This window comes from Anas acuta, chromosome 16 (genome assembly GCF_963932015.1).
Source record: "Anas acuta chromosome 16, bAnaAcu1.1, whole genome shotgun sequence".
In the NCBI taxonomy this organism is placed as follows: domain Eukaryota; kingdom Metazoa; phylum Chordata; class Aves; order Anseriformes; family Anatidae; genus Anas; species Anas acuta.
The window spans coordinates 16755222-16779150 of record NC_088994.1 but is presented as its reverse complement, the minus strand read 5'-3'; the positions used below and the strand labels follow the sequence as shown (position 1 = coordinate 16779150).

The 23929-nt window shown below is 51.8% G+C and overlaps 1 protein-coding gene across 4 annotated transcripts in view; it reads left to right on the top strand.

Moving 5' to 3' along the window:
* CDH22 (cadherin 22) overlaps positions 1 to 23929 on the top strand; it is a 75386-nt gene that overhangs the window by 15277 nt on the left and 36180 nt on the right. For 2 of the 4 annotated variants that reach the window (XM_068700504.1, XM_068700507.1), the window contains exons 2-4: positions 9179 to 10104; positions 15203 to 15497; positions 23718 to 23837. In XM_068700504.1, the coding sequence (XP_068556605.1) occupies positions 9880 to 10104; positions 15203 to 15497; positions 23718 to 23837 (640 nt within the window). In that variant the 5' untranslated portion in view covers positions 9179 to 9879. Of the gene's footprint in view, positions 1 to 9178; positions 10105 to 15202; positions 15498 to 23454; positions 23602 to 23717; positions 23838 to 23929 lie in introns of those variants that run through there. The other 2 variants (XM_068700505.1, XM_068700506.1) reach the window with 2 other exon arrangements.

The following is a 23929-nucleotide window of genomic DNA, read 5'->3' as shown; positions in this document are numbered from 1 at the left end:
GACCTCTGAAGCTTTCTGCCCATGGTGGAACGTAGTCCACTCCAGCAGCTGTCACAGAGATGCTGCCAGTGGCTGCAGATGTCTTCCCTGTAGCTTCCACCACTCCTCCTTGGTCTGTGGAGGCAAAGGATTTCTGATGCCCTTTCTGCCTTTGGTGGCATGCCTAGGGAAGGGATGTGCAGGAAGTGTGGTGGCTGAGTTGATGTCCAGTGCTACAGGCAGGCATTGCAGGATCAGCAATGTCACCTTGTCTTGCACAGCTAGGGATGGTGTCTCCTTGTACTCCCTTTCTTTCAGCTATACTTGGGTGATAATGCCAATGCCAATTTGGCACTTGCTGTCAGTTGCTGTTTGGCCAGTCCCCTGGCTCATTGCTGTCCTTCACAAGTTTCTTGCAATAGCCTTGGCTAGTGTATAATCTCCTGTCTTTTATGGATTTTGCTTCCTACATGGGCCCCCTTGGCATTTTCTGGCAGATCATGATTGAACTCATTGCTTGTTTTTCACTTTCAATCTTTGTCAGATTCGGGCTTGTGGCAATGGGACATGTCTTTTTTTTTTTTTTTTTTTTTTTTTTTTAGCGGGTGTTTGTTTTTGTGTTTACCCTCTTGGTTTTGTCTGCACTCAGCCCTTGAGAACTGATTCTTCTGCAGCCTCTGCTAGTGATTCTGCTCCACCAGCCTCTGAGAACCTGAACAGATACCTTGTGTTTCCTTTCCTTTCTGCAGCAAATCAGTGGGTCCTAGCCACACAGCTTTGCTATGCAAAGAGTAGTTGTGCCTTGTCATAGCTGAGAGCTCAAGTGCTTTGTTTTGCTTTTTTGTTAGTACTTCAGGCAGTTTGTCAGGTTCACAGGAAAGAGTGCCTGGCCTGTGATTCCCTGAATCATCCTTTGGGATCAGCCTTCTCTCTCCCATTGGATCAGAGATACACGGTGCTTGGCAGGGTGGCAGCAGCAGCAGTGTGCGCTGCATGTGTTTTGCTCTATGCCAATGCATGTGTGTTATACTAACAACAGCCAGCTATGCTGGTGCTGATGGGTGCTCCCTGAGCTGCTGTATGCTCAGGCTTTAGGACTGCATTGAACTGACAGAGGGATGTGGAGGCAGGTGGAGCTGAGTTGTTGCTCTGGTGTTAGAGGCTGCTGGAGCTGGCTGGGGATTTGTGAGATGGGGGAGAACTCCTCTCTGGGAAGTGGGAGGGAAACGCCCCTGACTGCTCTCTTTGGAACCTGTGCTAGGTGTTGTGTGTGTGACTGCAGCAAGCAGGATCCCAAGGGGAGCGGTGGGAAGGTCCAGGGAGTGGGGGGATTGGTGGGGGTTAGCAGAGCTGTGTGTAACAGATAGGCAGTGCAAGCACTTGCAGCACCCGTGCTGAACCTGGCGCAGGGAGCGCCTGCTGTGCTCTAGGGCTTTGGGGGCAGTGGCTGCCGTTCCTGGGGCCAGGCGGTTTCTAGGCTCTGGATGTGGACAGCAATACTCTCTGGTACTATGGTTACTCCCATCCAACCTGCCTCCTTGGCAGCCAGAGGCAGAGCTTTTGCATGCTCAGCTGGGACAGCAATTTATTTTGGAGACTGACTGCTCTGCCTGGTTAGTCAGAGCTGGCTCTGGCTGGCTCCTTGCCCTTGGGAACTGGTGGGTGCAGCTTGCTCTGCCCAGTGTGGCAGCTGGGCTGCGGGCACGTTGGACACAGAGCTGCTCCATGCCTTCTTTGCATTCTTGGCTTAGAGGTGGTTTCTCTCAGGCCTGGGCAGAGCGAATTGTATATGTAGTCAGGGCAACAGGAAGTTGTCTTTGCTTTCTCCTCCTCTGAGTTTGTTTTTAAAGGCAAATTAAAAGCATTGTATTCACGTAGACAAGGCATGAAAATTCCGTTTTGGAAAAGAATTGCTGCAGAGCGAGACCGTTATGGCTATAAAACCCTCTTCCCTAAGGCAGACTTTGAGATTTTCTTTGCAATTAAAATTTCTTTGAAACTTGGACCAAAGAAGATGTAGAGGAAAAAATCTCCTGAACTTTGAAAATACTTTTTTTTTTTTTTTTTCCCAAAGACTGCTTGCGTGAGAGCAAGCATTTAACAAATACTGTTCCTCCCAGTGTGTCTGATAGCAGAAAGTGACTGAGCATGAGAAGCCAAAAGGTCATGAATAGGTCCTGCTTTGACAGTTGCTGCACCATTTTATTGGAATTTCAAAAGGCAGCATCAAAGGGGACAATAATTAAAGCAACTTAAAAAGAAGGGAGAAAGTGGATGTTTAGTCATACAGTCCTGAGCATTGTGTAAGTAGAAATTCCTCTGGAAAAAGAGCTTTACCTGGACTGTGAGCAAGTTCACCTGAGAAGAAAAGCAGAGGAAGAAGTCCCCTAGGAGAATAATTCCAAGGAAACAGAAGGAGGAAGCGAAGAGATTTACTTCAAGAACAAGCACAGCTAAGTTTTCACTTAGTATAATGGACTTTCTTCCCTGTAGTCAAAGCTGTGGCTAGGGTGACATTATATCATTATCTGCCCATTTCACGTGCTCTGGATCAGGACAGAAGACTTGCTGAAAGGCAGCTTGCTATCAAACATTGCTTTGCACAGTCCGGACCTGCACATGGGATAAGTTTATCTGGTAACTGTGGTTACAAAGGCCTTTTGCTGTGTAAGCAGAAATAAAAGTAATTTAAATATCCTCTTTCAAAAGCCTCTACAGTTACAGTTTTGAATCTCTTGGCCACTTATCTTCAGCATTTTTACTCAGTGCCATCCAGATCAATATCTCCAGCCATTTCTATATTACTTGATTGGTAAATGTGTTGAGATTATGGAAAGGGCACCGAATTAGAGTGTTCCTTGTGCATGAATTTCAGCAGAGGGGATGCTATGGGGGGGGTTCCAGAGCTTGCAGTGGTGGCAACCTGTTTAGCCTACAGTTGCTCTCCCTGGTACCACGTTATTCAGACATGATGTCCAGCTTTGTTTCACCAAAGTATTGAACCTTAAGTGCTGTGTCACTGATGGGATCTGCTATGGAACAGGAACTTCCAGTGCAGTGGCTATGATCATAACCACTCTTGATGTGAGTGGATGTTCTGCGCCTTTTCTGTCCCTAGTGTTGATATCACTTATGGAATTTGTGATGCAAAATAATGTATTCCAGCCAAAAACACTTATCGTGGCTGTAATGGTGCAGAGGGAATGGTGGTGATGTTGGTCCATATTGTATTAAATCTGCAGAGCTGGTAGGGCTGAAAATCTTTATATCTCTAAATCTCTAGGGCTGAAGCTGATGTGTGCTGTGACTATTCTGTTGTCCAGCCTAAAGGGATACTCTTAAAATGCTTCTTGGATGCTAGGAAGGAGCTGTGGGCACATAGATGGGTGCTTGGGCATGGTGCAGTGGTCAACAGTGGCTGTGGTACCGAGGTGCATTATTATCAGAGGCAGTGTGGGGGATGACAGACACCTGTATATATTTTTGATGTGTGTCCATGTGGCCTGCTCTGGAGTTGACAGAATCACATGTCTGGCAAGACTGCCTCCACCTTCTCTGGGTTTTAAAGAGAAGTTCATAAAAGTTTTGTTTTATTTTTTTTTTAATGCCTCATCTTGTCTTACAATATCCAGTAGAGAAAGTGAGCTCCAGAGAGCCCAAGTTCATGTCTTAGCCCTAGGCCTGGAGATTATGAACCATCTTAAAGCTTTGTAGCAGCCTTGCTGTGCTTGTATTGCCTCCGTGCATCAGATAGTGGAAGTGTGCACTAGCCAGCCTATTCCTTTTCCCAGGAAAGGGAGCATTAAGTGGATTTGAATCCTGTTTAACAGGAGGAGACGCAGTTACATGCTGTGTGCTGCACTGCAGGCAGTATGAGAAAAGAATTTGCTGGTACAGTAATTGCAGGCTTTTTGCTGTCCCGTATCCCGGAGAATTGTCTGAGACTGGACTGGCATGCCACCCATGCTCAAGGTGTGAGGCAGGTGGGGCTCCATGTGGCCAGGGATGCTGACTCTGAGCTGGCACTAGTTTGGCCCAAGAGCTGTTGTGCTTGTGCTTGCAGGAGGCCTCAGCTCTTCCCTCGTGGCTGAAATAGCTGGTGAGCGTGTGTGGTGCTGGGCTCCCTGCTCTCTGGCGTCGTTGCTGTGTGCAGGAGATGGCAGAGCTGCCCTTCAGGCTGGCCTGCTAAGCTCCTGGGTAAAGGCATGTTTGATTCAGGAGGTGCTGGGCAGAGAATGGAGAGGTCTGCTTGGTGCTAGAGGTCTGCCCCCCTCTTTGGAGAGAGTCTCCAGCTGGGCTTGTGTACCTGGGAAAGAAGCTGCCAGTGTGTGAAGCTGTACTCTTCTTGCCACTCCAGTGCTGATGCACATCTGGCTGGTTGCTGGGCAGCCTAGCAGGAACTTTTGTCTCTTTGACTCCTGTCCTGGGTTGTCTGCAAAGGTTCTGTAGTCCTGCCTGCTGGAAGCATCACTGTGAACTGCTGACAAGGCTGTGTTTGTGCTCTATGTCTATCTCCAGCCTCCTCCTTGTGTCTTCCCATGCTCTTCTGTCCACTTTCCCTGTGTGACAGCCATACTCGGTGCCAAAGCTGATGGAGCAGTGCTAGACCAATGTGGCTTCCTCATGACTGCTGAGGTACTAGCTCCAGACCATCAAGACTGGGATACAGGAATGCTGCAGCTCTTCCCCAATGCCTTTGTCATTGCCTGCTCTGCCCTTTGGAAGCCAGTGGGGAGCAAAGCGTGAGGAGAAGTTGGCAGCGTAAGAGTCCATAGGCTCCCAGTCTCCAGCAGTGAGGTTGGGTGTCCACATTCCTGTGCTAGAAGCAGCAGCCAGCCGTCCTGCAGGCTGTCCCTGCAGTGCTCTGGTCTGCCCCTTCAGTGTTTGTGGGCTGCCTGGATCTGGGTCGCTGATGCCATGTTTGAGTGAGTCCAGCCCACGGCTAACCGAGCCTTGAAGGCCATGTCTGTGCTCCAGGGGACTGGGGCTGAGCTGTTGTTTCTGACCAGCCACCTTCCTTCTGCAGCCATTGCTTCCTCATGTCCACTGAAGCTGGTCTGGCACTGGCACAGGCAGGTGATGCTCTGTCACGGGGCGTTGAGAAGCTGAGTGCCTCCAGGCATGCAAAGCTCTCCTGCCTTGCTGCATCCTTCAGAGCTGATGTTGGACTCTGTGTTTTCTGATGATTGTAAGGGCTTATCTCAGGAACGATACTGGTCTGTCAGACCTTTCAACATGGCTGCAGGCATGGGGAATGCTGTGAGCTCCCAGGGCATTTACCTGGCTCCTGGCCAGATTGGCATGCTCTGGGCTAGTGTGGCACCACTCCCCCAGCTCTGGGACTGCAGCCGTGTTGAGCAATGTTATAGCACACTGCAGGGCTGTGATGCATCAGACAGTGCTGCTTTCATCTGCTATTGCCTGCCACTGTCTTCCCCTTCCCCTGCCTTCTTTCCCCTGCATCAGGCTGCATTTGTAAAATGAAATAAATATTGACACGGACGGGATGCTATTCAATTTGTCCTGATCACTGGGCTGCGGTGAGTTCTGACAGTGCAGAGTGTAAAACATAAGCTCAGGATGTAATTTCTACTGTCAACATGATGTACAGTACGACTGTGCCAAATACACACCGACAAACTGCACAAGCTCTTGCAGGGAGGAGAGGGGGAGCTGTGCTGATAATTGGGAAGCGGGGATGACAGAGCAGCAGCAGCAGGAGAGAGGGCATCTCAGGGTGGTGCGAGAGCCTAGTTCTTTGCTGCGTGCATGAAAGCCTGCCTGTCACAGCAAGAGCCCAGGCGTGTGGCCTTGCGGGTGCACGCGTGCCATGCACCTGCAGCTGTGGGCTGCTGTCTGCTCAGGATGCTGTGCTGGGGGCTGAGTCTGGCTGCAGCAGCTCCCACTTAGTTATTTATGGCTCTGCTGCTCACGTGTGGCAGCGAGAAGTGGCACCTCCAGCTGTTGGTGAATGTTCTTGAATAGTGTGAGGAAATAAATGTTGTGCTAGTCTTGGTCCCTGTGCTCAGAACTTTCTGTGGTGCTGTGGGGGTACCTTGAATCCTGCTGCAGCAAATACACGAGCAGGGCTTGGAGATCTGGGGTATGTTGCTTCTGGAAGAGCTCTGTGAAGTGACAGTCAGAAGGAAAAGTGTGCATGCTGAGAAGTGGCTCAGTGCTGACCCTAGCTGTGGCCTGAAGCTTTGACAGAAGAGAAATAAGCTGAGAATTTATGGGTGAATCTAGTTTGTGACATTGAGCCTAGCCAAAGATGTGTCTCTGTGTCTGTTTCTAGGTGGCTCTGGGTATCAAGATCTGGAGCGTGCATTGGGCTGGGTAGAATATGGGACCCAAGCGCTTAGGGGGTGCATTGAGAGAGACTGGGATGCACCCATAGGAAGAGCCTGCAAACAGTTCAGCTGAATGTAGCTGAACTTTGGCAATGTGAGACAGCCCCTAGCAAACCACATTAGCTCAGGCATAGCAGTAAGATGAGAAATCTGTTAAATGTAACAAGCGGCATAATGGCTGGGACTCAAAACACAAGGTTGTGGTTCCCACAGCAACCGCAGCCCAGCCCATGCGCGCTCAGCGGGACTCTCCTCTCCATGGCAGTCGCGGCTCAGCAGAGTGCTGAGATGCAACAGGGCTGAGCAAGTTGCCTTGGGAACTGTGGGCCAGCTCCTCTGCCAACTGGGGAGTGGCCCCGCTGGAGCTGTGCTCGCCTACTGCGGCGCCTTTTGCCCTTGCGTACGCTTTTCTGCTTCGCTTTAGTGTGTGCATTCAAATTGCTGCTTTTACTGGTTTATTGACACTGTTTTGGATTTAGTCACTTCCATTTATGTGTTGTAACTCTGGTGAGGCTGAAAGAAAATGCACGGTGGCTGTGCAGTGCCATCCCTGTATGCATACAGGCCTAGTCTCCATATGGCTCGGGTAGTCAGGTCATGGAGGGGGCTGCGCAGCTTGGGTGGGGAATGGCGTGGTGAGAGGAACAGGGGTTGCTCCTACCTCCCTCGCTGAGCCAGCGTTGGTGCTGTTTGCAGGCTAATGTTACTAATTATGCCTGCATTTCACTGTTGTGCTGGCTTTCCTTCAGGTTTGCCACAGGCTCAGGAGGTCTTCAGTGATTGCAGAACTGTTCTGTCTGGTAGCAATTGGCATTGCTGCCCTGTAGGGCTTCTGACAGGGCTTTATGGAGCAGCCTGGATGGCAAGGAGAGGGCCTCATGGCAGGCAGCAGATGTCTACAGCTGGTGACTGCTTCTCCCGAAGGCTCTGATTATGTAGTAGACCTTGAGAACATGGCCAAATGGGCTATTAAGTTCTGTTTCTGCCATCTGCATTTTTCAGGTACAATGTACTTGTACAGAGACTTTGGACACATCTGGAAGCATTGCCTGCAAAAGTACTGTGGTGTAGCAGGGGCAGAGATGCTGGGTAAGGGCTTCTTTCCAAAGTTATTGTATGCCCTAGATGCTGGCTTGAAGCTCTTGCTCTGGCACGACTTGTGCTATTCAGTTTATTGACATCTCTCACTATCTGGGGAACTCTCTCTAAAATAGCTATAAATTTCCTAGATGTGAGAAATTGGAGAGATACTGTTTGTGGCAGTGATGCTCTGTATCTTGTTTTATGTATCTTCTATACATCCATGCAAGAACGATAAAACAGTTTTGTATGTGTCCTGTTATTGTCATTGTGAATCTCCGGCTCTGAAGTCTGATGCAGGTGGGGCAGCTCTAGAGTGGGGACTTTTGCATCTGTGTTTGATACATGAAAGGTGCAGTTGCTTTACCCTGACAGACTTTACCCTGACAGTGGGACGGAACAAGCCAGTCCATCTGTATACAGACCATCCTACTCCCCTATATGTAGTCTGCCATGTTAAATATTTTGTCATGTTTGATTATAGGGATTTTTGCCTCTATATTGGCAAGTGTAACTGGCCCTTCTGGAGCAGTGGCAAGAACTGCTCCTGCGTGGGGAGGCCTGACTGCAAGTGGGAGCTTTGCCATTGCCAACAACCTTATGTGGTTGGTATGAAGATGTCTTAATAAGAAACTGCCCATCAGGAGAGAGGGGTGGGAAGGAATGTTAGTACTTCTGCGCCATGATTCCTAACAAAGAAATACACTGGAGACTCTGTGCTCCTTGAAGCTTGAAGCACACAGGGCTTGCACGTGTGAGATATGCGCATGTGTGCGCAGAATACAGCATGTGTGTGTTGAGGGAGAACTGGCACGTGTCCACACAAACAAGGCACAAATATGGACAAAAAGGAGTGACTGTGTACATGAGTGCTCTTAGCTGTGCATGTGAAGTATGAGTGTGAGCCCTTTTGTGTGAATATATCTGCGCTTTGCATGACACGCTACATGTGAGCCGTTAATAGGCAGTGCTGAATGGTGTCAGGCACTTCCTCAGGTCAAATGCCCTGTGCTTCTCAGTGTGTGCCCAGACAGGGAAATGCAGAACAGGTGCAGCTTGTTGGATGCTTTGAGAATTTACCCTGTAGCTGTGGTCACAATAGGGGAATGACAAGTGCAAGGAAGGGCTATTTGCTAGTTTTCCCTGCTCTGAACTGCTAGGACTGTTTAGAGTCATGCAGGGGGCTGTGCAGAGCATGGTCCAGGCAGCTGCCTAGCGGCCCTTCTCTAGGGAGCAGATGCCTACCTACTGCCTCGTGCACGTGGTCCAGGATAGTCCCTCCTCTTTTCCCTCTACTATTTAGAGTAAGAGATGACAGGAGATTCTCTGCAAAAGCAGTGAAAGTGCACATACTTCATGAGCAATTCTGGCTGTGGCTGGTGTTGCAGAGCTCTGGTGGAATCTCAGGAACCTCAGGGTGTTGGTAGAGGGAGATGGATGCTGCATACCTATCCCCCTCTCCTCATTGAGCTCCCTCTTCCTAGTTGCTTGTCGAATGCAGTTTACGCTTGGCCCCAGGTCTCATGTCACTATCCTTAGTACCTCAAGTGTGGCTTGAAACTTACTGCAGATCCCTTTCTTAAAAAAATGTTTACTGTCAGCCAGGTGCTGATGGTACAGCACTGCTGTGGGGCACCTGGGAGGGTTTTTTTGTTTGTTTATTTTTGGGGGGAGGGGGAAAGGGAGGGCCCTGACCTGAGGGTGCAGGGGCAGTGGAGGGGCACAGAGCCCCGTTCTCACACCAGCACTGACACCTTGGCATTTTCCAGGCTCCTGGGGATGCTGCTGGCTGCCCTTCGCCTCCCTGTGTGAGCCGGCAGAGGATGGAAGCGACTGGCATCAGCTGGGCCAAGGACCCTTCACCAGGTGCTGGGATGTCGCCCCCCTGAAGACGGGAATTACAAATGGGCTCGTGAGCGGAGCGCACAGCACGGGTCCCTGCGTGGCTGGACCTCTCGGGCCACCACGGGACAGGCGGAGGCTGGCCACAGCAGCTCGTCCTCTTAACTCCTCTGGGAAACCTTGTGTGGAAAAGCTGTCCCTTGCGCCTTGTGGATGCTGGTCCTGGGCAGCTGTGCCCCATGCACTGCTGCAGAGCTGCCTGCCTGTGGCCGGGCAGGCAGCAAGCTGCACATGACCCCGCTCCCTGGAAAGGCCACCAGCAGCTGAGCTCGGAGCTGTGCAGCCCTGTCCTTGGGGACAAATGCCAGCTGCCAGACTCTTCTCTGGAGACCCAGGAGCAGCTTGTGAGACAACAGCATTGACTGTTCTCATGCTAGCAGTGGGTTGTCTGGAACGCCTGCAGTTGCAGATGTGACTCTAGCCCGCTGGCAGTGGAGGGCTCCAGCTGCAGGACGTGGCGTGCAGCAGGGATGGGGATACTCTGCAGTGACTGGTGAGCCCAATGCTGCTGGTGTGGACTTTCCTCCTGAGGATGCCAGTTGCCTGTCCAAAAGCCTCCTAGAGTGCAATGGCAAAGGGTCTGCAGGGCTTCTCGTGGACCATGCTGCTGCTGCTCTGTGCTATCCAGGAGCTGGGGTCCTGGGCTGTGCACACTGCAGCAGAGGGTCCTGGCCTGGGGCAGCCAGGGGACCCTGCGCTGCTGGTCAGTGGACGAGTGAAGCGTGGCTGGGTCTGGAACCAGTTCTTTGTGGTGGAGGAGTACACGGGCACGGAGCCACTGTACGTGGGGAAGGTAAGGTAACCCTATGTGTCCCTGGGGCTGATGAAGCCTGTGCAGAGCAGGGCATGCTGGCAGCATGGTTGAACCTGGTGGGGGTGAGGGGCCCTGCATGAAGGCTGCTCACAGAGGGAGTACCCTAAGGACTGGGCTGGTAGGAGCTCCGGGTGTGCGGCGCTGGGTGTTGTGGGGGCAGTGGGGAAGGCTCAGCCCTGTCTCTGGGAAGGCAGACATGCAGGCTATCCTGGGCCGGTGCAATGGGCAGCTGCTCACACTGCTCCATGCCTTGCGTGGGGGCTGAAGTGCTGCTGGAGCACCAGGAACTTCCAGCCCTGGCAGTTGCTGCAATAGGCACAGCCTTGTCTTCCTGGAGTTGTTCAGTTCCCCATCCTGTAGGCCCTTCAGTATGAGGATGATGTGCTGTTTTTTTTTTTGTTGTTGTTGTTTTGTTTTGTTTCGTTTTTGTTTTTGTTTTTCCTCATTCCTCCCTGAGGCTCCCTGCTGGTCCTGGAAGGACTGTGCTCTGTTGGACCTGCAGGCTGCAGCTGTTTCTGAGCTAACCATCTGAGCAGACTGGGGCTGGCAGAGCAGATGTCCCACTCTAGCTGTGGCATGGAAATCCAGCTCCTGCATGTGGCCAGAGGGAGGTTGTTTCAGGATTGATGCATCTCAGGCTGGCCTGCACAGCGCAGTATGGAGGGTGCTTGGTGCGGATATGCAGGGCTTGGAGGGGCTACGAGGACCAGCACTGGTGATAGAACTTGCCAGGGGTCTGCACATCAGGCCCATGAGTGGGTGCTCCTTATCACTGCCCAGGGGCTGCACTGTGCTGTCTTGCTGCCCTTGGGGCCGGTCTCACACTTGACTTTGCACAGGTGGTGGCACTGATGACCTTACCTAGGGAGGTGCTGGGAATGTTCAGGCTTGTAATCATCCTGCTCCGCTGTGAGAAGGTGTGATAGCAGGCACTGAGCGTTCTGGTCTCCCCACCTGGAAAAGACCCGGTTGTCCCTCACCTCTGCCAGGGAGTGACTCTTCATGCTGTTCTGACTCTTGCTGTTGCTCACACACCCTGCAGAGGGGCATGCTGGCAAACCCAAGGCAGCCTTTGTTGGCAGAATACAGCGCTGTGCAGGGCAGGACTGGATCTGTCATTGGGAACTTGCTACTTGCCTACAGTGACCTCCTGGGGCAGGGGGATGCTGGTTACGGACATGGCATCCTGAGGCTGGAGGAGTCAGGCTGAGAGAGCTAGGTCTGTTCAGCCTTGAGAAAAGAAGACTGAGAGGGGATCTTACTAATGTTTACAAATATCTTAAGTGTGGGAGACAGAGGGATTTGGCCAGCCTCTTTTCAGTGGTTTGTGGGGACAGGACAATGGGCAATGGCCACAAGATAGAGCACAGGAAGTTCTGCACCAACATGCGAAAGAACTTTTTCGCGGTGGGGGTGACGGAGCACTGGGACAGGCTGCCCAGGAAAGTTGTGGAGTCTCCTTCTCTGGAGATACTCAAGGCCCGTCTGGACATCTACCTGGGCAACCTGCTCTAGTGAACTGCTTTGACAGGGGGGTTGGACACGATGATCTCTTGAGATTCCTTCCAACCCCTATAATTCTGTGAGCCATTCACTTTGGGATTGCTGGGCTTTGTCCTTTTCCAGGAGCTGTGGAGAGGCTGCCGTGTGGTTCTTGGGTGTTTGGAGGACACCCTTTTTATACTGATGAAGGCAGAGCTAGCTGCTGGGACCAGCCCCAGGGGAGAGCTGCTCCTGTGGGGACATGGGCTCTCCCTAAAGGAAAATGCCCAAGAGCTCATGCAGCAGGGCTGTCTGATGGCCTTGGCTGTCTGGTTGTGAGTCTGGAGGAGGCTTGAAAATGGGCTTCTTGGCTATGGGCCAGGTGGAATTTCAGCAGTGATTTGTGTCCATTTCAGCAGACACTCGAAAGCCGCACTCCTCCGCCAGGACGCTCGATGCAGTTACAGTTAATTCACAGCTCCCCTGGGAGGTGACTCGAAGCATCAGGCCCTGTCAAACTCCAGAGGTAGCCTAGCAACAGCCTCATCTCCAAAATGAACCCAGGAACCTAAAACTAACCCATTTTACAGTCTCTTTCACATCATTCAACGCATCACCCACCCCACTCAGAATAAAAACCAAGCTGCACCAAAACCAATTCCCTGTCGATATTGCTCCACAGGGCTGAAAGCAGCCTGGACCAGGCTCTTCCTGCACCTGGGAGAAGCTGTGGTGCCTGCCTGGGGAGGCTGGGGCTGGGAGCCCCCAGCCCTCTGGCTGAGCCAGCTGAGGAGCAGGGCTGAGCGCGGAGCCTTGCAGACGTGGCACTGCGTCTCCCGGTGGCGTGGCTGGGGCTTGCCCTCCATGGATGCCTCTTGCACACCTCCACGTGTTCTTCAAAGGGCCGATGCCGTTTCCATAAAATCTGGGTTCTCTAGTTAATCCTTCTGAACTGTAATTTCCCCTGAGGCTACTGTCAGTTTGATGTGGATTTCTTTGTGTGTGTGTGTGTGGGGGGGGTTAATAGAATTATGGGGTCAGCACTAGTTACAAACTTCTGCATGTGGACAGATCTATTTTAGATAGAGGAGGGGATTAAAGGGGAAAAAAAGGAGATTTAATTAAGTTGCTAATATTTAAAGAAAATTGATGAACTCAGGCTTTATGAGTTGGAGCAAACAGAGTGCGCCTTTATTACGGGCTAGTTTTTATTTGATTTTCTTTCTTTTCCAGCCCCAAAGTCATTTTTATTTGTGTATCTGTGCTTCCTGTTTAATCGCTTTTAATAAGGAATGTGCACCTCTGTTCACATTTAATTTTGTTTTAATTATTAGCAAGTAATTAATGGCTTCATAAAATTCTTGGGATTAGCCCTTTGGGCTAATGGAACTATTTCCTGTTTAACAAACTGAAGTGTGGGCACTTTTGTCCTTGCCAGATTTGCTGAGCCAAGGGGCAAGGGGGGGGGGGGGGGGGGCAGGAATTCCCTCTCAGAGAAGGAGGTGAATGGGGGTGGGGGGTGGGGGGGATTCCGGGCACAGCTGCCCCTGAGGTTCAGGGTCTGTGCTATACCAGGGCTGCCCAGCTTTGCTCGCCTGTCCTGCTTGGTGGCAGCGTGGTGGTGTGGCTCTCTGTGAGCCCGGGCAGAAGGGAGCATCCCTGGGACGTGCTCTGGGCCTGCGCTCTGCAGCATCTCCCCCCAGATGCCTGTAGTCAGTTTTCCAGCCCTCCCCCATTAGTTGTTGTTTAGCCAAGCAGCACAGATTTAGCTCTTCTAATCTTCCCTTGTAAATCAATCTCTACAGCCCCTTGAGCCCAGGCTCCATTTTTCTTCCTTGCTTTCCAGTTTACAGGGATGCTGGTGTCTGCTCCAAGCAGTCAGCAATGAGCAAATATGTAAAGAGGATGTGCTGAGAGCTCGGGGTGGTGCTGGGTGGTTGATCTCTGGCCTAATTATTAATCATGAGGCTGGTGTTCAGCAGAAAAAATGTGGGTTTCTGTTACCTATGTGGAAGAGACCAGGCACACCTTCTGTCCGAAAAGCTTGATCTCTGATGGAGTAAGAGTGAATGTTGTGGAGATTATACCATGGAGGAGGCAGCATGCTCTCCAGCAGCCAGAGGGCTGGTGCAGGATCTCCAGGGCTGGATGCTCCTGCAGACTGGGGCACACCATCCCTGTGATGAGCTGCTGCCCTGGCAGGTCTGTGACCAGATCATCACAGTGGTCCCAGGACACTGCTGGGCTCATGGCTGTACACACTAGCTGAACAAAGGTCCACATCCTGGGCAAGCATAGGGAGGTGTTTCAGCATGGGAAGTAATAGGAGAACATTGTATAAAATGCATTAGATTGTCTGATGTGTGGGTGCCTCGCTCATGAAATAAATATATAAACTGTATCTAACAAGACAAATATAATGAAGGCATCGTAAAAAAAAAAAAAAAAAAAGGCAGCTCTGGTATAAATTCTTGCTGGTAGAGCTGTATGTCTGAAAGGTGGATTATAGAACTGCAGTTTGGAAGATTGAATGGCCCATAAACATTTTCATATTTCATTAGCCGATTAATGGACAGCTTTTCTTTTTTTTTTTTTCTCTTTAAGGGGGTGGGGAACTTTGCTGATTCTAAGCAGAAATTGCAGGTACCAAATGAAGACAGCTGAAGAAACCTTTTGGGGGCCCTGTCCTGTTATGGATTGTCCCAATTAATGCCCGTGCTGCTCTCTGTCAAGACGCATTCTGCCTGTCCAGTTACTGTTAATAGATTTCTCATAAGTGGCTGGATTGTAAAAACCTCGTAACTCAGTTTAATGCCACCAATAAAATTACCTCTGGACATCTGGCCTGGATTCCAGTCAGCTCCCAGTCCATGGAGAGCTGCTGTTTACCCTTTCTTTTCCTAATTCCAAACATTGTCTTAATTAGAAAATGAAGTAGAGATTGACTACAAAAGCACCTTTCCCAGGGTCTGTTTTTCATCCTGAATGCAGGCCTGATTTGCCTTTTTTCACTACAGGCTTTGTCCAGGCTGGCTCTGGGTGTGATGCTCACATGCAGGGTGCCCTGCCAGCACCAGTGCCTGGATGGCAAGTGTGGCTGTGGTCAAAGTGGTGGGCAAGGAGGGTGGGCTTTTGGGCAACTGGCCGGGTAGGTGGGGGCTGATGCTGGTGCTGAGCTACCTTTATACCCCAGTCTGCTGTGCAGCATGGGAGAGCTAATCTCACTCTGACCACAGGAAAGCCTCTTTTTTGAGGGTTATTGTTGAGTTGTCCTTCCCTTTATCAGCATCTCCAAGCCTTGTTTGGGGGGGGTGGGGGGGGTGTCACTTGGCATGTGGTGTGGTTGGGTACCGGCAGCATTTGTGATCTGCCAAGCTTATGACAGAGGCAAGACTGGTGTTGTGGTGTGTTTCCCCACCACTACATGCATGGGCATCCACCGTGGTGCTCTGTGTGGTTCTCCAGTCCAGTGGTGGCAAAGCGAGCAGATGGGGTGTCACACAGGGTCTGGGGGCACTTTGCACAGGGGCTCCACACCCGTGGGGCATGAGCATGGCCCCAGCCTGCTCCCACTCTCTCCCTCTTTCCCTGGCAGATCCATTCAGACTCGGATGAGGGGGACGGCTCCATCAAGTACACCATCTCTGGGGAGGGTGCCGGGACCATCTTCCTCATCGATGAGATCACAGGAGATATCCATGCCACTGAGCGCCTGGACCGGGAGCAGAAAACCTTCTACACACTGCGGGCTCAGGCCCGTGACCGACAGACAGACCAGTTGCTGGAGCCAGAGTCCGAGTTCATCATCAAGGTGCAGGACATCAACGACAGCGAGCCACGCTTCCTGGAGGGGCCCTACATCGGCAGTGTGGCTGAGCTGTCCCCTGTTGGTAGGTCTCCTGGGCAGCAGGGGGGAGGGAAACTTGTGCCTCCCCTGTCAAGCCTTGAGCCTGCTGTACCCCACAAAACAGGCTGCAAATAGCATGGATTCCAGCAGAAACCAGAGCCGAGGAGCCAAGAGGGACAAATAAATAACGTAGCTTAAGGAAAACAAGTGAATAAATCCTCTGAGCTGATTGCCAGCCTGTGGCTGTGCGCTCAGTCTCAGCCCTAAGCTGTGCCCTGGAGATGGATCAGGGAGGTGGCGGCTGCCCACTGTGCCTTTGCCCTGCCTTTGCTCAGCCCCTGGCTCCTGGATGCGGTGGACAGGGGATGGCAATGAGCCCTTGCATGCCAAGGGGCCCACAGCAACCTGTGGTTTGGACTAACCTGGGTGTCTTCTCGCCTGCTCTGCCTGCCTGTGCCCTAGCCCCTCCTCCTGCACAGTGCAGCTTTGCTGCTCACCCAGAGCCCCGTGGCTGCCTGGCTCTTCCCTTGAGCATCCCTGTGCAGTGCTGCTGAGCCCTCTTGACTGATTTCTGGCTTTCCTCCAAGAGGCCAGGCATTGCTGAGATCAGGGAATTCATGCCCGATGTGATAGAAGAGTGCCTTCCTCTGTGCTACCACCAGCCTGCCCTTCCCCCTGCTGCCAGGTACCTTTAAGCCTGCTGATCGTCAGCCTGGATGGCGTGCCGAGCAGTAGGAGGCTGGGACAGATGCTGTGAGGCTGCATGAGTCCATCCCCCAGCAGCGCTGGTAGGGGCAGTGAGCTTTGCACTCTCCTGAGCGTTGAGAGGGATACAGGAAGGCTATGCTGCACCACTGCCCTTAGCCCCTGTGCTGGCCCACCAGTGGGTCCCCAGGCTGCTGAGAACCGCCGGGGGAGGGGGGACACTGCCCAGCCCCAGGATATCACTCTGTTCTCTGCCCTCATCAGGTTGTTATCCCCCATCGATGAACCAAAATGCATAGCAGACGGTGTGTGCAGGCATGTGCTTCAGCAGGGAACTATAAATCACTGTTCTCTGAAGGCTGTGTCAAGGTAAAAGGCAGCCTGCAAAAGACTGACTGGCATCAAAGATAAGGCAGGTTGCCCAGCATTGCGAGCAAGGGATAGACAGGAGAGTGATGGTGGTGGGAAGGCAGCACGCAGCAGAGAGGAGAGCCCCTGGGGAGCAGAGCTGAGCTGCACAAGGGACTGGGCAGGTTGTGTGAGTTGCTGGGTGCTACTGTGTGCATGCAGAAAGACCTGGCCAAGGGGGTGTCCTGGAAGCTGAGCTCAGGGCATGCTGCTTGGGTCAGCACTGCCTCAGGACAGAGCTCTGGCCCTCCACAGTTAATGTGCAGTATATCGTGAGGCTGGTGCATGGCCTCCAGCAGCTACAGAAGTGCAGGAATTGCCCGCACCAGGAGCCGCTGTTGCCTGGGTTGCTGTTGGTGGATGGGAGAGCATATTCTCATGAGGCATCCCAAGCTCTCCATCCTCTTTCATTTACCTTCACAAATCCTCTCCTGAGTCAGATGGTGACCCCTTGAACTACAGCCATGTGCTCCTGGAGAAATGAAAGACAGCATGTGGGCAGCAAAGCAGGAAGCATCCTGTTCCCAAAGGGAAGAAAGAAATTAAATTAATCTATTTTGCTTGAACAACTTTTAAAAAGGAAGGAATTCTCGACTCTGAGTATTAGACAAGGATCCCAATTCTTTTAAAATCACTAACAATTATGGAGCTGCCTGATCACAGACTGATGTGAACAAGACATATCAAAGGAGACAGTTTCTATGCGAAATTGGAGATCAGAGCGAGAAAGAAACACGGTTTCACAACATGAAAGGAGGCAATTCCTGCAAATTAAAATACTCAGAAGTTAAAAGTAAAAAGAAGTGCTATGAACGGCGTGGGATGTGCTTCCAAGCTTCATGCTCAGAGAGGGGAGCTGGAGCCAAGAACCTGCTTACCAGGCTGCTGTCTCTCTGCCTGTGACAACCCTGGAGCTTTTTGTAGCTTGGCCAAACTGGGGAGTGTAAGGGCTGCTCTGCAGCAGCCTAGCCCTGGAGATGGCCCAGCTAAAAGGGCAGGAGAGCTTCACACAGCATCTTTAAATGGTGCTGCTGCACAGTCTGTGGTGCGAATGCAGAGCTGCAGCTGCTGCTACAAGTCCCCAGCTTCCTCCTGTTTTTCCTGCAGCTTATCAGTGCTTTGCAAAGGAACAGGTGGCACAAGGGATGGGACAGGCGTGTTCTGTGAATGTTCAGAGGCTGCTGTGCTGCCCTGCAGTGGCCCTGATGCAGAGTATGAGGTACAGGACACAGTGGGAGATGGGGCTGGTCATGGACCTGGGTGTTTGAATTTCAGGAAGGTGTGCAGATGCAAAACATGGGATGATGCCTAGGGCTGGGGAGGTAAAGTTGCCTCCTTGCCGCAGTGGGAGTACTCCTTTTGTGGTATCAAGGCTTGCTGCAGTTGTGATCGTGGCTTTTTTTATAGTTGGTATTGGTAGTAACATTTGCTATCCCTGAGCTGGACAGATAATCTCCACTACACCCGAAGGGTATTTTAAGGAGAGTGAATGGGGAGCATGCCTTTACTGCCTTTCTGGATGTGGATGAATGCAGTCTCCTGCAGTGGTAGAGCAGCGCCAGGAAGTCTGGGTAGCTTGAGGACAGCTTGGGTTGACTTATATCAAGGTCAAAGCTTGGGGACCTGCTGGCAAGCATGTCTGGCCTCTGCTCCGTTTCCCCAGATCACCAGTGCCCCTGGTTCAGCTATGCTTTCTGCCGGGATGGCACCAACCCAGGAAGCAGGCCTATGCTTCAGCTCAGAGGTTTGTAGGGAGCTGCTGTTCATTCCTCATCTCTGCTGCTCTGCCCAGCCTGAAAAGTGAAGGGTGTGACCCCCTTCTTTGTGTCATGCTCCTGTCTTCCAGACCTCACTGGAGCTTGTGCCCAAGGGGGCACCAGGGGGTGCCCAAGTGGGCAGTTTTTGCTCTCACTGGAGGCAGCAATCAACCGCAGCTTCCCACTCCTTGGCGGAAGCACAGTCCCAGCTCTCAGAGGTGGGTACCTTCCTGGAGCATAAAGAGGAGTAAAACAAATACGGTCAGATCCGCTCTGTGACAGCAGGAACAGATCAAAGGACATCATTTGCATAATGAAGGAGTACTAATTGGGAGGGAAAGTCATTTGATTTCCCACTGCCTAAGAGGGAATAATAAATAATGAGAGAATTGCACAAACTCTCGAACTGTAGCTGGGAGTGCTTTGCAAGACATCTGTCCTGTGCTCTGCACTGGGACTAGGGCAGCATAATTTGGTCTCCTCCATAAACTCATCGATTCGCTGTGAACTTCTGCTTGAGACTATAAGACTCAAGGTGGAATGAAGGCCTCTTTATTCCAGGATCTTATCTTGACAGTGGCCAAAAGTGGATGCTTATGGGAAAGCATTGCTGTCATGGATCAAAAAATGGCAGATGTAAGTTGGGTAGGATGGTAAGACAAGAGTTTAGGATGTGTAAGGGCAGAGGTGGTATTTGGAGCTAACCCCAGCCCATGGAGCCAGGCTGAGCCTATGCTATGCTCCTGGAAAAGGAGGTGGTGTTTCTGCACACACAGCACAGACCTGAGGCTGGCTTGGAGCTCCTGCACTTGGAGGAAGCACATGCAAAATGGAAACAGACCCAGCAGTCTTACTTAGGCTCCCTTGACATGGCAGGACCAGCTGCAAGAGCAGCTTTAAATGACTTATCTCCAGAAACTTCACTGCTCTGGGGTTACTGGGTGTCAGAAGAGAGTATGCATCTGTTCTGCAGGTGGCAGGACTCTGCCCCTTGCCTCAGAGGCTGTCACAGACACTGACCAGCACAGTGCCAGCTGAGGTGGCTGTCGGATGCTGCTGTCAGGGTGCAGAGGATGCAGTCTGAGCTGGTGCTGTAGGAGGCTGTTCAGGGAGGGGAGAGGGCTCTGCCTGTCAGGCTGTGGGCTCTCCCCATGCAGTCCCCAAGGGAGCAGAGCCCTGTCCTGCCTCCGGGCTGACAGCAGTGGCTGGAGGCGATGCACTGGGTTCACCTGGGCAGAGGAAGGCAGGGGCTCATAGTGCTGCCTGCGAGCATTTCTGCTAACTCCCCCTGTGTTCACCACTTGGTTGGTCTGGGCTGCTGCCACGTGTACATTGGAATTGGCCAACTACAGTCCAGTTTTGGGATGGGACCTGAGCTGCAAATCCTGTTGCAGTCCCATTGCTGTCCTGTCACTGCAAGAAGAAACCATGGGCTGAGAGCTTGCAGGCTGCTGTGTCTGATACCTGAGGCTCAGCCTCTCCTTGGACACCCTAATGCTGATCACTCTAAAGGCCTGAGTTGAGCAGAATCTGGTCTTGAAGGAGAAGACCTGCAGCTACAGAGGATGTAGAATGGACCCAGCCAACTGCCTGGGAATTGCAGGAGCTCCACCTTGTAATAGAATATGCTAAAATTAGCTGAGTTCTGGACTCCCTGAGCTCACTGGAGCGTGCTTAACAGCTGTCTGGTGTGCACAGGCATGAGCCCAAATCCAGAACACACTGCCTCCTGCAAGACATCCCTGCTGCTTGTACAGGGTGGGTGTTGTAGCCCAGAGCTCACTTTTGGGCTGTCTGGGGAGCATGCAGAGTCTGTAGGAGATGACATGCTAGGAAATGTGCATCCTTTCATTGGAACAGAATTCCTCCCTTGGTGCATTTTGCTCTCCTTATTTCTCTGGGTAGCACCAAGATTAGAGATGATTTGGCTGTGCAGACAGAAACTTGGGGTCAAGCCCTGGCTCCAGCACAAAGCTGGCTGAATGCAAAACTGATTATTGTGAAGAGAAATTGCTTAATCTCCACACTGGAAGCAGAAGAAAATACTTTGTTTAACATGCAGCCAGAACACTTGCAGGCAGTCTGATGGGTTTTTCTTAACAGAATGTGCTCAAAACACTTGTGTGCATCTGGCAGTGGCTGGGGCCACAAGTGGGTACGAGCTGGGGGGTAGTGGGGCAGTGCCCTGCCTGCTGGTCCTTGGTGAGAACACCCCTTTCCCTTCAGCACCTCGCTTCAGTCATGGTGCAAGCTCTGAGCCCTCTGATCTGCACCGCTGAGCACCTGCTATACCCTCTCCTCCAGTCAGCATGGGCTGAGCCCCTCAGGGAAACTGTGCCCCAAGTATTTGATGTGCTGGTTTACTCCCCATGACACCATGCTTATGGCTGGGTGCCTTGTCCCACAGGTTTCTCAGGCCAGAGACACCTCAAAGGCTGTTTCCTTTGTTGTATGTTTGAGTAACTGTGCCACAGCCAGGGTTTGTCCTGAGGGATGAGGGCTCTGCAGCAAATCCCCCCGGGCCAGGCTTGGCTTTCTACCAATCAGGGCATTCCTGAGACTGCCAGATGCTCATTTCTGCTCCAGTAGTTTTTAAACTCTGGTTTATTTTCTTCCATGATGTTCTCCTGGCTTGCTTCTGGGTTGCACCAGCCACTGCATGTTCTGGGACAAGGTGAAAGCTGTAAATTGTACAGTTTATAGAATTGGAGTTGCCCCTTTTAGAGCATCCAGGGCCCTCAGATGGGAGTGCTGCCCTCTGGCATCAGTCCCTGGGTATGTGGGATGACATGCGCATGACAAAGTGTTCTTCTCAGGGACCTTTCTATTCTGTATGGCAAGATCTGCACAGGAAAGGTGATCGTGGCATGGAGAGGAGCACGGGTGAGCTGTCACCTGGGCCTGGACCCTGGCTGTGTGTCCGTACCTGGGAAGTGGTACAGTCCTGAGCACTGCCCTTCCTGGCCTGGGCTGGCTGTGGTCCTGGGTGGGTTTCCAGGTGGGTGTGGGAAGGGGACCGGCCCCGACAGGTCTGTGGGACCGGAGGCTGGAGCGACCATGTGCTGTGCCCTGGGGAGGTCTGTCCCTACGCCACTGTAGGCAGCTCTCGGAAGTGAGGGTCTTGGCCCCTTGCTGGGGGAATGCAGCTTGGTCTGCTGTGCCAGACTGCATCGTTGCAACAGGAGAGCAGGAGACAGATGCTATACAGATCATTAATTTTTATGTAAAATTGTTGGTTTCCTCTGGTTCCATGGGATGAGAGGGTCAGGAGAGGAACTGAGGTCTTTATCTCATCTTACATGTTTAATTAGTTCTCTGGATATGAGTTCAGGATTCATGCTTATGGGATGTGGGTTATGCAGTACTTGATGGATGTTTCGATTTTTTTCTGTTGCCTCTTTTATGGCTAAGGCACATGCCATAAAACTAAATACGTTGTACACCCTGTACCTGCTGTGGGCAGTGCTATGCTTGGAGAGCAGGGATGGGAACCAGTGTCCTCTTTGGGTCGCTCCCTCAGGAGGGAGCGGTCAGGCCTTAGTGGTTAAACTGGAGCTTCAGACCTTTGATCTTCAGCTCAGAAGAGAAGGGGAAGGAAAGGAGTGGAAAAAAGGGGGTGGTAGTGGTGGTAAGAGAGGGTGCTGGAAAGTCACGCTCTTAGATTCCCGATATCCTGTGAGTGACCTTGAGCAGGCTGCATTGCACCTTTGTGCCTTGACTTCTAGTCTGCCAAGTGGGGTTGATGTTACCTATCTGTCCAGTATCACTTGTCTGTTAATGAGATGCTGTGTAAGCAGGTAGGGAAGAGCACAACCTTCATCACCTTCAGGGCTGCTGGCTTCAGCTCAAGGGCACCGTGCCATGATCCTGCTGCCTCTGAGCTGAGGGTGCCTTCCTGCAATGCTTCTCATGCTGCTTGGCTTCCCCTCATGCTGGAGTGGAAAGCACAGGTCCCGGACATAGTGCTTGTGCTGCAGGCTGGGCAAGCTGAACCTGCTGCCCTGTGGCTGCAGTGCTTGGGAGCACCTAGCAGTGAGAGATGCTCCCCTGAGCCAGGAGCCTTCTGTGCTGGTGCTGGAGAATAGAGAGCAGCCCACCTGCCTGTCATCTTCATGGCCTGGCTTAAACCACAGAAATGAAACCCACCTCTGGGTGGGCATGGACACACCACAGATTCATTGAAGGCATCAAAGCATAAATAAGTCAACTCAAAGCAGCTTGTTGCTGAAGACTGATTAAGGGGGTTCTCGTGTTATCAGCAGAGTTTCAGCTCTGAGAAGATGGCCAGAGAGGATGAAAAGCAGCAATGATAACTGATTATTTTCTTCAGTAAAGCCCTTTCCAGGATATCAGAAGTGAACTGTACTGGGGGGATCATGTGCATCCCTGCTGCTTGTGGCAGCTCTTTCCTTTGAGCAGCTCAGGGCTCTTCTCCCCATCCTGCCTCTCAACCCACCAGAGAGGTGACTGGTGCCAGTGCTTGTATTCCTGGGCAGGGATGTGCTCAGTCTGCTGGTACTGGAGGTGGAACATGAGTAGCCTGTCCCTCAGGTCTTCGGTCACATCATCTCCTTTCTCAGGGGTGTCTGTAGATAAGATTAAGCTTCTCCTTGTTCCTCCCTTTTGTTGCCTCTGAAGACATTAGCTCCTTTGCTTCTGACCCAATTCTCAGGTCCTGGTTCCTACTTTTGTCAAATTGAACATGATGTCAAAATAAAGCCATCACAGGGGCAGTTGGAGGGAAGTACCCAGTTTAATGAGGCAGGGTTGAAAAATCAGTAACTTAATTGCAGACATTTGAAGGGCTTTTATTCAATTTATGGTCCTTCTGCCCTTCTACATGTAGAGCATGAGGATGTGGTGCAGTGTCTGGTTCTGGTTCAGCAGACCCTCATGGGTCTGTCTGGTGCAGAGATGTGGCACTGCAGTGGGGACCAGGGCCTGGCCAGAAAGTTCCTCTGTGGGCTGGAGGTGACCGTGTTGCTCAGTACTGACAGAAAAGGGGAAGCTGTGGTGGTAACTTCTCATACCCAGCTCTTTCCCAGAGGGCCCAGCAGAGATGTCTTCTGGGTATGCCAGGTGTTCAGATCAGTGATCTGGAGAGCACATCCTGCCCAGACAGCAGCCCTGAGGTGGTCCATGGTCCAGTCCCTCCTGCTTCTCTGCAGGACAAAAGGGTCCTTTCTAGAAGGGTCCAGATTTCTGGATGTCAGTCCTTTGGGAGGGAGGTGGTGCTGCCTTTGCACACAGCTGTTCTGCTTGCTTTCATCAGAATGTGTGAGTGGTCAGTGTTGGCCCCCACTCTTCTATCCTGCCAGCTCCCTGGCCCCAAGGTTTGTGCTGCTCTTCTCATCTCCTCCCTGACTTTGTTTTTGTTCTTGTCCCTGCTGCAGGCACCTCTGTGATGCAGGTGATGGCATCTGATGCTGATGACCCCACATATGGGAGCAGTGCCCGGGTAGTCTACAGTGTGCTGGAGGGCGAGCAACACTTTACTGTGGACAGTAAAACAGGTGAGCAGCATCCAGCAACACCCAGCTGAGAGCAGCAGGAGACCTTGGCCAGGTGTCCTGCATTGCACCACGCATAGTCATATGCCACCAGG